The 16,013-nt window shown below is 50.2% G+C and overlaps 1 protein-coding gene across 1 annotated transcript; it reads right to left on the bottom strand.

The window, feature by feature from the left end:
- Positions 1 to 12,488: 12,488 nt before the first annotated feature.
- FNDC10 (fibronectin type III domain containing 10) lies at positions 12,489 to 16,013 on the bottom strand. The gene has a single exon (XM_075906351.1). It carries the CDS (start codon positions 15,523 to 15,525, stop codon positions 14,782 to 14,784), a length of 744 nt encoding a protein of 247 aa, XP_075762466.1. The 5' UTR covers positions 15,526 to 16,013; the 3' UTR covers positions 12,489 to 14,781.

The following is a 16,013-nucleotide window of genomic DNA, read 5'->3' on the forward strand; positions in this document are numbered from 1 at the left end:
GCCCCTTCCTGGCCACCTGGAAGGCTGGGGCTGCTGTGCCGCGGTTCCAGCCCTGCCCAGCAGCCAGGGAGCTGGGCTGTTGTGCTGTGGCCCAGCCTTCCTCAGCGGCCGGAGCATGTAAGCAGTTTTGGGAGGGCCATGCCTTCCCTTGCCTACATTACCCACCGCCCAGAGTAGCCATGTGAACTCTGCTCAAGCTAGCAAACTTTAAAAAAAAAGAAAAAAAAGCATAGCCACAAAAGCATGGGCAGCGGCTCAGTCCAGCCACCCACGTACAAACCCACCTTGGTGCACGCTCAGGACGTTAGCCTAAGCCACCACCTGTGTGACTGGAGCCAGGCTGCTACTTTGAGCATGGCAGCACCTGTCTGTGTACCCGCACTGGGAAGCACGGTGCCAGCTGCAGCATAGACAAACCCATCCTAAGAATCAAATCCTGCCCTGATGAGCTTACAGACTGGAAGCAAAATCATGGTGGGGGGAGGGGGAGGCAACCTGCCCTGTCCAGAACTGGGACCCAGCTCTCCTTGGCTAGTGCTCTTCTCACTATACAACGCTGCCTGTTGGGGGGACAGCTTGGATGTGTCTAGACTGGCAAGTTTTTCTGCAAAAGCAGCTACTTTTCCGGAAAAACTTGCCAGCCGTCTACACTGGCCGCTTGAATTTCTGCAAGAGCACTGACTTCCTACTGTCTGAAATCAGTGCTTCTTGCGGAAATACTATTCTGCTCCCGTTCAGGCAAAAGTCCTTTTGCGCAAAAGTGCCAGTGTAGACAGCTCAGATTTGTTTTGCGCAAAAAAGGCCCGATCGCGAAAATGGCCATTGGGGCTTTTTTGCGGAAAAGCGCGTCTAGATTGGCACAGATGCTTTTCCGCAAAAAGTGCTTTTGCGGAAAAGCGCCTGCGCCAATCTAGACGCTCTTTTCTGCAAATGCTTTTAACTGAAAACTTTTCCGTTAAAAGCATTTGCGGAAAATCATGCCAGTCTAGACGTAGCCCTTGAGAACAAAGGGACTGCTCAGCCGGAGTAGCAAAATCAAGCTCTTTATAGGCGATGCTGCTGGGCCCTATCCTTGCCTTTGCCAGGGAGTTGGTTGTGCCTTTGGACTGGACACCGTGTCTCATTTCCCCCTCCTGGGGTCAGTCAGCGAGACCAACTCACGGCAAAGCTTAAATTGCCCACATGTATGAAGTGCTTTGAGATCTTCAAATGGAGGGTGAGCCAGTTTGCAGAGAAGCACTGCGGAAAGCCAAAGGATCACATAGCATTCCAGTTATGAGTGATGTGCAAATGTAACCACCAGCTGATAGATTTGAACCTAGAACCTCATTGTAGGGGCCCCTACAGCTTGAGCTATAAAGCCAGCTGTTTCACAGCTTGGGCTGTGGAGCTCCCTCATTCTTCTCTCTTGCTGTAAATGGTCTAAGTGCCTCTCCATGAGACAGTGACTCACCTGCACTAGGGCTATGTCTACACTGCCCCCAGTTTGTGCAAAAGTATGCAAATGAGGCAAAGTGTGCAATATCGCCACACCTCATTTGCATAATTAATTAGGCTCCGTTTTTGCGCAAGAGGCTTTTGCGCAAGAGTGATTCTTCTGCATTTTTTTCAGGGAGAATAGCTCTTGCACAAAAATGGAGCCTCAGTAATTATGCAAATGAGGCACAGTGATATTCCATGCATCACCTCATTTGCATATTTTTTGCGCAAAACAAGGGCAGTGTAGACATAGCCGAGGTGTGTGGGTTACATAAAGACTCCTGTGGTGCTATAAGAAATGGAGGAAAATAAAGCAACTGGTTCATGCCAAAGTTTGGCGTAAGCCACGGTGGCACAGACTCACCATCGCATGTCACCATGGGTATGTCTACACTACCCCCCTAGTTCGAACTAGGGGGGGTAATGTAGTCATACGGAGTTGCAAATGAAGCCCGGGATTTGAATTTCCCGGGCTTCATTTGCATAAAGCCGGCCGGCGCCATTTTTAAATGCCGGCTAGTTCGGACCCCGTGCTGCGCGGCTACACGCGGCACGGACTAGCTAGTTCGGATTAGGAAACCTAATCTGAACTAGCTAGTCCATGCCGCGTGTAGCCGCGCGGCACGGGGTCTGACCTAGCTGGCATTTAAAAATGGCGTCGGTCGGCTTTATGCAAATGAAGCCCAGGAAATTCAAATCCCGGGCTTCATTTGCAACTCCGTATGACTACATTACCCCCCCTAGTTCGAACTAGGGGGGTAGTGTAGACATACCCCATGTCCTTAAATTGGATGTTAGGAATGGCACAAGAGCTGAAGGGTGTGACCATGTGTGATCTGGAGTTAGCTTTATGCAGCTGACCACCGACAGACACGGCTGCAGCACTGAAGATCCTCTTTGCTCCCTTGGAATATCGGCACAGTGAACTTGCACCTACAATAAATGTGCAGGAGAAGAAGCAGATGCATTTTAGAAAAGGGGACCATAGATGATGTGTTGAAATGCAGCGGCAGTGAAATTCTGGAACGAGTCAAATCTGACGTGTACCTAGGTAGGCTGATCAGTGCCGATAGTTCCAAGGGTGAGATTAACAGGAGAGGTGCTTTAGGCACAAGGGATGCATAGAAGTTGATGAAATTATGGACTGGTAAACATATTTGTTTGGTACCAAAGTGAGAATATATCAAATCAGCGGGCTAATGGTATTACTCTACAGCAGGGGTGGGCAATAATTTTTATAGGAAGGCCACTTAGGGTTCCCAGGTGTCCGGTATTGACCCAGAGAGTCCAGTATTTTTGCCTCCTGTCCAGTAAAAAAATTCAGAAAATACTGGACACCTAAAATGTCCGATATTTTCTGATTTTTTCCCAGCCAGGAGGTGAAAATCCCGGGTGTTTACCGGGTTCCGCAGGGGAGCTGTCTGGGACGGCGCAGGGAGGCAAGATGGTGGGTGGCGGCCGGCAGCCTGTTGGGGCCAACAAGCTTCAAAAGCATTTCTTAAAGGGGCCATGCTTTTTTTTTTTTTTTTAACTTAAAACTCGGGGTTCTTGTTGGGTTTTTTTCCTCATCAACTTTGGTCTTCCCCTTTTTTTTCTAAATAGAATTTTTTCCTCTGTGTTTTTTTTTTTTTTGCGGGGGGGGGGAGGCGGGGGCGGTATTTTTGGTCAAACTTGCAGGCAACCCTAAGCCCACTTCATAAATTTTGGTGTGTGGTCAGGCCCGGCTCCAGGTCCCCTCCCCCCTGGAAGGGGCAGGGCCTTGGGCAGGAAGGTAGGGGGTCTGGGAGCTAGAGAGAGAGAGAGAGAGAGAGAGAGAGACTCTGTGCGTGACAGGCAGACTTTGTGACACCGATTGAGTGTGTGTGGCACAGACTGGGTGTGTGTGACAGTGACTCAGAGTACGTTCGCTGGCTGCTGCTGGGTATATTTCTGAGAGAAGCCTCGTGCTGTCCTCCTCTGTGGTCTGCCCCCTTCCCTGCTCCAAAGAGATGGGGTATGCAGGGGTGTGTGTGTGTGTGAGAGAGAGAGAGAGACAGAGCGCACAAGCACTGAAACTTAACAGGGCACTGCCTCTTACCACAGGCCCTCCTCTGAGTCACTCACCAGCCACGCTTCAGATTGGAGCAGCTCCGCTGTGTGTCCCCCTCTCCCCAAACCCTGCTGTGCAGAGATGGGGTGCAGGGGCAGGGGGACACCCTGACTTTAGAACTCCCCTCCACCCCCACCCTGCTCTGCCCAGCTAGCAGGAGAATGCTGGGAGCAGCTGGGCTGCAGGACAGAGCAGGGTGTGGGGAGGGAGCCAGCTGTAAGTCTGCACCTCTGCTAATCAGCCGCATGGGCTGGAGAGAGACGCTTGTTGGGCCGCATCCAGCCCCTGGGCTGGATTTTGCCCACCCCCCTCTATTGCCTGGAAGCAACTGCATCAAATGAAGCAGTCCTCAGGATGCTGGAGGGAGCAGAGAAGAGCGTTCTCCCCAAGATCCCAGGGGTGCAGTGGAATGCCGGTCAGACAAATGAAGAAGTTACCAGGAGAGCAGAATGGGAGGGACTGGCTGCAGCTGAAAAGACCATGACGGTGGGAACCCCGCCAAAGAGAAACAGAGCACAGGATAACAACTAAATGAGTGCAAATGTGACCATGCGTGTCAGCCCGAGAGACTGCCCCCGACTAGATGGCAGGCCACGGTACTCAGGGGCATGGGCCAGCGGAGGAAAAAGCCTTGGACTGGAATGACTGATGAGCTCATTCGGCTCCCTGTGTCTGTAAAGATGCTTTGGGAGGAGAAGGAGGGAGGGGAACCTCCCAGCTCTGCTAGGCTGCAGTAAACACAGTCTGGCCTATCCTAGCAGACATTTCCATTCTGGTCACTGAGCTCTACAAACCTGCCTGCATCTGCATGCTGAAAAATGAGCACATCCATCTTCGTGCTATCGGGAGGGAACACCAGCCCCATCGTATGCAAACACAAGAGCCTGCCAAGCAAATAAATGATACAGGCATCTCTGCTGAGGCGAGAGATAAGAGATGTAATAATGGCTCGTTACCGTGTAGGTAGCGAAATGCCATTCAGCACAAGCACTATTAGCGCCTAGATAAACTGCGCACTCAGGGGTTGGATTGCCAGGCATTGTGCTGCTTTGTGAAGGATGCCAGGAGGGGCACTAGGGCAGCTCCTCCTCCTGTCAGCAGGGAGAGAGTAGAACCCAGTGGTTAGAGCATCATTTGGGGACTTGAGACCTGTGTTCAAGGCCCTGCACTTCCCAGATGACCTTGGGCAAGTCACTTAAAATAAGATTTTTTTAGGTATTTAGGCACCTAACTTCTATTGATTTCAATGGGAGTCTGGCACCTAAATCCCTTTTAAAGGCCGCTCGGGGCCTCACTTCCCAGTCTTGTTAAATAGCATGATAGCACCTCCTGACCTCACAGGGGGTCACATGGATAAACACAGTAAAGATTATGAGGCTCTCAGGAACTGAGGTGATGTGGGAGGGGATACAGAAGCAGTTACAATAGAAGGATCAAACCTTTCCATGTGCATCAAGTCCTAACTGGCTGCTCTTACTTAGCCACTAAAGCATCTCCAGCCAGGTTCCACACAGACATGCACTCCATGGAGTGCCAGGGGGTTCGGGTGCCTGGCCCTGGAGAACCAGAGCCCTGTGCATGTGTGAACATTGTCCCTGCAGTGACTGTACCTATTGTCATAGGGTAGGGCAGAAAAAGTTCTCAGGCAGCTCAGGTTTGGGGTGTCCAGGTTTAATCCAAACTGACATCCATTTATTACAACCATCAGCGTGATAATGCCTAGCGACCCTGACTGAGATCCGGGCCCCCTTGTGCTCAGTGCTGCATACACACACATTGTAAGGCCTGATCCCTGCCCTGGATAGTTTGTACTGTAATGAGACACAGCAGACAAAGGAAGTAACATTATCCCCATTTCACAGATGGGGAACTGGGCCACTGAGGGATGCAGAGACATGCACATGGTAGGAAACTGTGCCAGACCCAGAGATTGCTTCCAGGGTTGATGGGGGCTTCAGCATAGGGCCAGGAAGAGCCTGGTACCCGCCCATCACATGGAGTCTGAGCTGAGGGCCTTAACCCCTTAACTGATCTCACAGCCTCCAGCTGCCTTTCCTTCCATCCTGGTTTACAATCAGGAAACAAATCAACAAGTCAAAGGCCTACTCCAGTGTCTTTGTTTCCCCAGAGCTGCCTGCTCTGAGGCCTGGTCAGTCAAGCCTCGTCCTTTCTTCTCAAGGGCTGAATGAACCAATGAGGTGGGCCCCTCTTCATCCCTGCTGATCCTCTCTCCAGGGCTGAGTTGAGACAGGATCCGACATTGCAAGGGAATCTGAAATAAACTCACCCACCCTGAAATCAGCGCAAGAGCAGCAGTGGGCCGGAGGGGGCCAGTCTGCATGAGAGTGCTTAGTGGGCTGATCAGGGAAGTCGAAGAGCTTGTAGACTGGCAGCCCTGCCGATGGGTTATCAGAGCCGAAGCCCAGGCGGGAGGACCCAGCACGACCTGTGGATTTCAGGGATGTAAAATCCCATTTAAAACATGAATTGGTTGTTTAACCATTTAACCGGCCACTGTATCGCGTTGCGAGCAGGGGGCTGCTGGAGCAGTCCCCCTCCCCGGCACGGTGGACCCAGCCAGCCTGGAGCAGTTAACTGGTCACCTGTTTACATCCCTAGCAGATTTATGGGAATTCACCAGGGAACACAGACCTGGCCCAGCCATGTTCCACCTCCCGCCTCTGCCACTCAGAATCATACCAACGCCCTCCCGGTCTTCTCCGGGGTGGCCCTCCAAGAGATGCTGCCGGTGCAAATAACACTCAGGGAAAGGAGAGATGCTGCATCTGCTCACCGTCGGCCTACAACAGACCACGCCGAGCATCCTTACGATACCTGCAGGGCTTTCACACAAGAACAGGACAAGGTAGCTGTGATCTGCCCCCCAACCCTCTTCTTTCTCCAGCAGTTTGGAGCAAAGCAGCCTCGTGCTCTGCAGCCCCACAAGATTACTGCTCTAGGTCTCCATGGAAGCAAGGCGCCAGCTTTCCCTTCGCCTCCCAGGGAAGCAAAGCACATTGAACTTTCGCGTGGATGGAACACAATACCCAGTGCAATTAAAAAAACCACCTCCGCCTGCAGGTGAGGCCACCTCTGCCTGGGCATGGAGATGATTCAAAGGCGAGGTCACTCAGTGCTCTGTTTGCTTGCCTCTCCCGAAAGCTCCAGGGTTCTCCCAGTTAGCACAAGGGCACGGAGAACACTCCTTTGCAAGCAGAACTCAGCAGCAGCCTCTCTTAACAGCCACACAAGTGGCCTGCAGGCAGCAGGGTACTTTAGTTGAACATTAGCAGGTAAGCCCTGAATCCAGCCACCCCTTCGGCTGTAGCATTTGGATTTTTTACATCCCAGTTGCTAAGCTGGAGACAACACAGCAGAAGCTATTCCCCTCCCCCTCTCCATCCTCCCAATTATATCAATGTACAACCATCACCATCGAAGCTGCCCATCAGCATTGCGCCACTGAAGTCAATGGCACTGTGCAGAGATACACCAGCGGAGGATCTAGCCTGGTGGTGGGCAACATGTGGCCTATCAGGGTCCTCTGTGTGGCCCACGAGATATTTCGTTTACTGTTGCCCACGCGCAGGGTTGCCAGATTTTGCTGGTTTCTGTCCACATTGGGTTTTTTTCCTGCGAGTGTTACTAAAGGGACACGCATCTAAAGCAAAGGCACGTGAAGGGAGGTGGGTGCTGACTGCACACGACATTACGAGAGCTGTGCGCTCCCTCTGCAGCCAATCAAAGAGCTGCGACGATTCCATCGGCACCCCCCGCAGATTCTAGGGGTGCAAGTGCAGTTAGAAAAGCTGCCCTATTCCAGGAGACTGTCTTGGTTCCGACAAGCTTGCGGGCCACTGACATGAAGGAGACCCACTCTCTAGCTTAGCTTGCCCATCATTTATCTAGCCCCAGGTCTTCACAGCCGTGCGAAATGGAACAGGATCACTCACACACCCCCAGCATAAGCCGTGTATTGTGGAGAGACTGGCTCACATTCCTTAATTTAATTGCCCCATTTTATACAACCACTGAGTTTAGTACAGTTTGTCTGGATTCAGTTAGTATTAGGGCAGATGCATGTAACATTCCCTGTTGTTGCTACCTAGGATTTGTCCTGCCTTGGGCAGGGGGTTGGACTTGATGACCTCCTGAGGTCTCTATGATTCTAGGAACTGCCTTATTCGTATCCTCAAAAAAAAATCAAAATAACCAGTTGCAAATGGGTCACTGAACACGCTTTCTTGTTTTGCTTAATGAGATACAAAAGGAAAGAGAATTTCTCTCATTTTTTCTGCCCCAGCACTGCGAGGTATTGTCAAGATTTAATCCGCTGAAAGCCAATGAAAGGCCGATATTGTTTTACACGTCCAATCCATAATGCATAGAACTGAATGTAATTCTGATAAAATAACCCTTCTGAGAGTTGCAGCAATTACCCCTACAGGATTAATCCTTTGTAGTACATCTTGTAGCTCTTGTTTCGTACCCCTCCAGCCCCACATGCTGCCGAACCGCAATCCACAAAGGCAGATGACATTGTTATGCAGGGTCTCTGCAGAGGATATAATGGCAAAGATGTAGCGAGATTTACCCTTCCAGTATCTATTGATGCAGCATATTTGAAAGATCCACACATAAATCTAGAAATTAACTTTGAGACTGTTTCTGCTAGCATAACTGAGATCAGAAGTCTCCCGGGGTAACCGTGTTAGTCTGTATCTGCAAAAACGAGGCGTCTGGCAGCTTAAGACTTACAGATCTTCTAGAGCAGGGGTCTCCAAACTTTTCAGCCCGAGGGCCGCATTAACTATCAAACAGCAGTTCGGGGGCCGACTACACACTTGAGGTCCAAATAAAAACCATGGATGTTGTTTTTAATTATTTATTTAATATTATTTTATTCAGTTATTATTTAATAACACATTGATACACTACACATGAACACCTGTATTAGTGTGAATGGTGAAATTGTTTCCTGGATGCCAAAATAGAGCCCAGCCCACTAGTGACCTCATGAGAGAGCTAGCCAATAGGATAAGAACGCACTGGCCAATAGGGAGCAATTGTCCACGCCAAGTCCCAACCCCTCTTGCTGTGAGGGACGCGCAGAGCCCGGGCTCGGCCGTTGGTCTGCAGGGCGAGTCTCGCTGCCCAGGGCAAGGGCTGCGCGGGTCCAGAGTCCCTCCTCCGTCCCGCTGGCTCCTCCGGCTTCCCTCTCCTGGCTGCCTGCCCAAAAGAAAGTGAGTGCCGGCCGCCCCTGTCCTTCCGGCCCCTCCCCCTTTTGAGCCGGCACGCACGGGGCGTGCCGCTCACCCTGGCGTCCCTGCCCCTTCTCCTCCTGGGTCCTGCCGCCTTCCTCGCCTGCCGCGCCTGCGGCTGTGCGCCCTCGCTCCCCTCCCCGTGGGCTTTCCCCTGGGCTCCGCTGCGCTGCGCCGCTCGGCGCTTCTCCGGGGGAGGGGCTGTCAGTGTGGGGAGTTTCTTCCCCGCCCCAGCTCCGCGGCGCTGCGCCGCTCGGCGCTTCTCCAGAGGAGGGGCTGTTAGTGCGGGGAGTTTCTTCCCCATCACAGTCTCCACGGGCCGGATGAGAGGGCCTCGCGGGCCGCATCCGGCCCGCGGGCCGTAGTTTGGAGACCCCTGTTCTAGAGCATAAGCTTTCGTGCCTAAAACCCACTTCATCAGATGAATTGGAGTGGAGTTTATAGAAGCATGGGGGTGTCATATATATATAGATAGATAGAGATAGAGAGAGAGAGAACAAAAGAAAGAGGGTACTTGTGTAAACGAGGCTAATCAAGTCAGGATGGAAGTGGCTCATTCACAGCAGTTGGTGTGGAGATATAGATATCAAGAGGGGAAATTGCCTTTGTAGTGTGTTAACCAGTTAAGATCCTTATTCAATCCTGAATTGATAGTATTGAATTTGCAGATCAGGGCCTAGTTCTGCAAGTACAGCAATTCAAGTAAATTGGGGTTGTAGAAGAGGCTTGGGGCTGGAGCTAAGAACAGCTCATTAAAAGGTTAGATTAGGATCTTTTCTACTTAAAAAATGAAAGACTGTCTATTCTATCATTCAGGCTCAGTGGGGCTTCTCAGAGATCAGCACAATGAAACAGATCTGATTGAAGGCTGGGGCCATTACCTGTAGGCTACAGCTCAGTCCCTCCCTGCATTACCTATATAGATAAGTTTTTGAGAGAAAGAGATTTGTTCCTCCTCCTCAATGTTTGAAAAATGCTTAGGGGTTTTGGAGTAAGTAGGGTAACTACCACACTCTAAATACATGTTTATTTCACCCACAGCAGAAATTCAGCCACCCCTGGGGTGGAAACTCTCCACTAGAAGAACTAACCCACCGAGTTGTTTCAACCATGTAGTGGGGAAAATGATTCAGTGGGCTGTGCAGCATGTTCCGAAACTTTAGCACCTGCAGTTAGCGCTGATATTAAAATGTGGTCAATATTGTGACAGCTTCTTTTCAGTGAAACACACAGAGCAGGTATTTGAAAAAGAAATTGCATAACATTTGTCCCAACCATTGTGGCTCATCAATGGTTAATGATGAGAAATGAAGCCAGTTCATTTTTAATACTCGTAACTCAAATGGCACATAAATCGGAAAGGAACATTGAATTTCAACAGGAGTAAGACCCAACTGGATTGGGCCACGTCAGCAAAACTCCCTTGACCTCAATGGAGTGATGCCAGTTTGCATCAGCTGAGGATCTGGCCTGTTATTTGGGAAATAAAACAGGTGTTAAAGCTGTTTCTATTTACTAAAAGCAGATCAGAAGTCAGGTGGCCTAGATGCTAATCCTGACTGGGCCACAATAGTTCTGTGTCACCTTGGACAAGTCACTTCATAACCTTTCTGTACCTAAGTATCCTCATCTTTAAAATGGAAATAAAAACTTACACTTGCTTGCAAATCTCTTGAGCTCCTCAAATGACGTACCACTGCAATTCTACTATATCAGCCGGAATGGTGAACCAAACACACGGGTGTGAACATTTAACCACCTGACCGCAGCTGAAAATGCCAACAGATCTGACACTTGCTCTGTAGCTGAACCACAGATATTTGTATTATGGACATATTTTTACAACTGCAGTAAAACTTCAGTGGTCCAGCATCCAATGGTCCGGCACCATCTGGAACCCGGAAGTGCTCCGGGCAGCCGGACAATTGGAGCTGCTCTGTCCCTGGCTTCCCCGATTCAGCCGCTGCTGAAACTGACGAGCGGCTGACTCGGGGTCAGCTGGGGGCAGAGCAGCTCTGCCCCAGGCTTCCCAGAGTCAGCTGCTGGTCAGTTTCAGTAGCGGCTGACTTGGGGAAGTCTGGGGCAGAGAAGCTGGGGTGCTGCCGGGTTGGTCCAGCAGCGCCAAGGGCGCATCCCCCCCACTCCACCCCAGACTCCTCATAGCCCCCCCCTTCCGATAGTCTGGCATATTTGATAATCCAGCACCCCCTGGGTCCTAAAGGTGCCGTGTTATCGGAATTTTACTGTAATTTGCAGAGAAAGGCTGGCACTAATTGCAACATTATGAGACCTGATCTAAAGACCAGTGAAATCCCTGGGTGACTTTCTATTGACCTCACAGCATTTTGTTTCAGGTTCACACATGTGGAACATTGAATGAGAGCAAAGAAAAAGAAAAGCTGCACAGAATATGTCTGCCAGAGAAAAAAATCTTTGGGCAGATGTCATGTTGGCAGTATTTTCCATAAGTCAAGTGCTCCAAAATTCCACGTGTTTCTACCTGTGTAACAAACAATGTTGCAATAATTTTACAGCAATATAACTAGGATAAGCCTTAGGTAGGTTTATCCACTATATGAATCAGAAAGAAGTTCTGACTCACCTGATCTATGAAGGTATCAGTCAGAAGCTATAACTTTTTAAATGTTCCTTTAATTAATTAAGGTCAACTCCAAGGCGGTACAAGGCTCATTAGTTATACATTTAACTTTCAAGTCTGGCAATGCATGGCAAGATGAAGGACAAAACAGCAACAGCAAGTGACAGGAATTGATAGAAATGTACAATATTAGTTCTACTCTACTAATCCTGACTAGAATTGGCCATAGGGTAGATGCATGAGAAGCCTTCAAAGGAAAGTGGGACAAATTCTCCGTGGGTTTAAATCCACCCAATTCAATGGATTTACACAAAGGATGACGTGACTCCACAAGGACAATGTGTCTTAATATTCTTGAACTAATTTCAGATTATTTTACACAATTGCTCTCTGGGGAGAAAAGTGAATGAAATTCTCTGTCAGGACTGATCGCCTGACTGCAGTTAGATTTTAAATATTGTTAGGAGGGTTTAAACCAAGGTTCATAGGCAAGAAACTCATGAAGGGAAGAAGTGTAATGTACAGCAAGTTGCATGTGAGAAGAAAAACATGCAGAAAAAATGAGAGGTATTTTTGTCTGACAAAACACAGACCTTCAGCTTCCTAACCATCCTTAAATTATTTTACTTCTAAGAGAAATAAGTTAGCTTGCTGGATTAAAAACGGACACTGAGGAAGAAAGGAGAAATGTCGTCTATAGTATGGCTATGGTCATCTGATTAGTACAAATACTGTATTTTAACAAAGGATCCTAGACTGTTTCTACATATGCCATCTACTTACAAGTTTTATGTCTTCCATGTTACCTAAGGAATTCCTACTTGGCATTTACTGATTATAAATGTGTGTGTTTATTCAGACAAGTACTTGAGTTTCATATGTGAGCTATCAATAATACTTGTGTTACATAAACCCTATTTCCTCCCTCCCGTTATTTTTAGTGTGATCGCTGACTGCTGTAACAAAAATCTAACCTATGCGGAGACAATACTAAACATAAACTAACACAGGTGCTCTAGGAAGGGAAATATTTTAAATATATATTAAAATTCAAGTAATATTCAGCTAGCCTAGGTTTATTTTCTTATTAAACAGACAAAACACAGTGGGAGGTACATATGTTCCTATAACATTTATAACAAGAACAGAAAAGCCAATATAAATGGGTCAAACTTTCAACACTAAGGCACAACATAATGAATACTAGAGTTTAGCTAAAATCCTAGTTTATGATATCGAGTGACTGGATTACAGCTAGCGTTCCTACATTAAAAACGCTCAACTACTACATGACACAATTCAGAGTTCAGGAGGTATTACCTTAGCAGAGCTAAGGTGTATTGCATTTATGAAAGATGGGGTAGCAAAGACGAGTCATCGTAGTTATTACAGTGAACTTTTTACATTATTATAATTAAAGCTCAGTTCATATTTCCACTATGAATCCCAGTTTTCATACTCTGAAATAGGCCTTTTTTTTTTAAACTGCAGCAGGCAGAAACCTGAGAATCCATTCAAAACCCAAAAGTTGTTACATTTGAAAGGGCCCAATTCTGTTGAAGCCAATCACAAAATTCCTCTTGATTTTGACTGGGGCAAGCCTGAGCTCCTCAGTTGCTGAGCTGCTTAGCACCGGGCTTGATCTAAAACCCACTGCTGTCAATGGAGCTACTCCATTTGGTGGGCTTTGCATCAGCCCCAGAATTTCTTAAGCTGTATTGATCTATTTATTCTCTTTGGCCAAGTTTCAGGAGAGCATTCCAATTCAGGAAAGCAATTAAGCACACATCTAAATCAATGCTTGCTTGAATGTGTTTAAGTGCTTTTTTGATTTTAAGCCTCTAAAAATAAATTGCTGTTTACTTTTCAAAACTGCAGTTTTGCTGGCACTTCATGCAGATTCCTGATTTTTATTTTTAACTCACTGAGCTATTTTAAGTTTGAAAACTGGGTCTGGCTCAGACAGAATAGCTGCTTAAAAAAAGTACCAAACATGGAAAATAAAATCCCAAACTTTAAGTGATACACTTGGCAAATTCGTTATTAGAAACTGGAACGATCTTGGTAATCTCTGTTTAACAAAGATTAAAACAACTAATCTGCAAGTAAAATGAAGGAAAATGGCTCCTGAAAAAAAGATGGTAACTAAAAAACCCGTGCTGAAAAACAGGCTTATATTTCTCAGTGCTTTAAAGTAAGCACTAATTAACATGCCCGATTTTGATCCCATTACTAAATTGCACTATTTTACTGTGAATTTTTCTAGGTAACATCACTGAAAACAATGCAACAGTCTAAGTTATGGCACATAGCGTGAGGAGTTGAGGCTTTCTTTGCTCCATCTTCTTTATCCTCTAGTCAAGTGGAATGTTTAGTTCTAAAAATCACACTAAAATGCACACATCTATAGTCTCGAAGACAGCTTATAACCCAATCTTTCAGGGTTCCATAATAACACTTACTTTTATATTACTAATGTTTTCATGACCATGCCCAATGTCAATTCACACCTCACAAGTATTTCACAGCGTCAAGTTCTTTATCACAGAACACTGATGTTCAGACACCTGAATGTGGGACTATTTCTCTTTTCTCCCCCCACTCTCTACACAAAGTTTTCTTTAGCCATTTAAAACTCTTCCTTGGTCTAGTAAAGCCTGATTTGTAGAAAATCTTCTATGGAAAATAATATTGCATACAACTCTAGAGATCTTTGAGTCATACAATGGTACTGAGTCCCTCAGGCTGCTGCAGATCTGCTCTGGGTGCTGGCACTGGATTTAACAAGAATAGAAAGGTTATAGCCTTTGGTAACCCCCATGATGCTTTAGTCAAAATCTACCCCCTCCAGCACTGTGATCAGTATACAATTTGGCATCAGCTCGGAAGTCAACCCTAGAAGTGTCCATCATGCCCCAGCTGGTTGGAGGGTTCCATCCCCAGGGATTGGAGGGGGAGCTTCAGGCCTGGGTTATAGCAGTTCCAGACTCCCCCAAGCTGCAGAGGTAGCTCCAGCACCTGCTCTAGGGGCGAGTTTCAAACCCCTGGCTGGAGAGAAGCTCCACACCTGGGTTATTATAAGGGCCTATTCCAACCTCCCTCTCCGCCATACAGCAGAGGGAGCATCAAGCCCCAGGCTTAAGGACCAGTCCGCATGCCCTGAAGTTGCAGAGGGAGCTCCAGCTCCAGAAACCAGTTCCAGGCTCCTTGCTGTGCCGGGGGAGCGCCAGGGCAGGTTCCCAGCCCCCAGCCGCATTGGAAGCTCCAGCCCTGGGTTCTGGGGGCCAGTTCCACACACACCCCGGTCGCAGAGGGCGGCTCCAGGCCCGGGGCTCTGGGGGCCGGTCCCCGCCCTACGTGCCCCTCTTGGGGGCGCGGGCGAAGGCGGGCGGCATGAGGTTCTCGGTGATGTAGGCCACCAGGAGGCAGATGATGACCAGCATGACGCAGATGGAGCCCCCCACGGCCGTCATGGCGATGACGATGTCCTGCATGCCGGCCGGCTCCACGCGGAACTCCACGCAGTCGGCGCGGGGCGCGCCCCGGCCGGCGGCCCGGTAGAGGGGCTGCAGGCACAGGCGGTAGCGCACGCTGCCGTGCGCGTCGGGCAGCAGGTAGTCGCGGCAGCCGGCCCCCAGCTCCACGCGGTCGCACGGGAAGCGGGTGTAGGTGCCGTCCCAGGAGCAGTTGAGGGCGAAGCCCCGCAGGGCCCCGGCCGCCCCGCCGGGCGCGCCCCACTGCAGCAGGACGCTGCCGTTGCGCAGCACGTTGGCCACCAGGGCGCGGCCCGGCGAGCGGTGCGCCCGGCAGCTGGGCGGCGGGCAGTGGAAGTCGCGGGCCGGGCTGCGGAAGCAGAGGCGGCCGCTGGGCTGGCCCTCGCTGAACACCTTGTAGGGGCACCAGGGCGCCGCGCCGGAGCTGTGGTTGGCCGGCGGCGGGGCGCCCCGCCGGGGAAGGGCCGGGAGCGGGTCCAGAGCGGCGGCGGCGCCCCAGGCCAGCGCCCCGGAGCCCGGCAGCCGGCCCGAGGCGGGCATGGGGCGGCGCTGGCAGAGGCAGAGCAGGGCGAGCGACTGGAGCAGTGCGCCCAGGCTGAGCATGCTGGCCGGGCCGGGCCCCGCAGCCTTAGCAGGCGGGCAGGGGCAGCGCTTCCCGAGCCAGCTCACTCCCTCCGGAGCCGCGGGGAGCCGGCATCGCGGCCAAGCCAGGCGGCCCGGAGCGTCATGCGCCGAGCCCGGAAAGGAGCCGCCTCCTCGGGCACCCGGCCTCCGCCAGCGCCGGCCAAGTTTGCACCGGGAGTCCCCGGCGCAGCCCCCTCCCGGAGCAGAGCCCCGGGCGCCTTGCAGACCCGCAAACTTCCAGCGAAAGGGCGCCCGCCCCGCTCTTCCCCGGGTAGCTCCAGCGGCTGCAAACGGAGGGACGCTCCGGCGTTAACTCTCGCTGGGCTGCGGCGGACAAACCCGCCTGGCCTGCGCTCTGGCAGAGAGCAAATGGGAAGAGGATGGCGCCAGAATCCGAAGGGAGAGCGCGTGGTTCAGCTAGAGCCCAGGCAACGCATAGCTCCGACCCTCCCTCCTCTGGCAGGCAG

Source organism: Pelodiscus sinensis, chromosome 23, assembly GCF_049634645.1.
Source record: "Pelodiscus sinensis isolate JC-2024 chromosome 23, ASM4963464v1, whole genome shotgun sequence".
Lineage (NCBI taxonomy): Eukaryota > Metazoa > Chordata > Testudines > Trionychidae > Pelodiscus > Pelodiscus sinensis.

Excerpts from the sequence above, each read along its gene's own strand:
- FNDC10 (XM_075906351.1), bottom strand. The coding sequence starts at position 15,525 with ATGCTCAGCCTGGGCGCACTGCTCCAGTCGCTCGCCCTGCTCTGCCTC.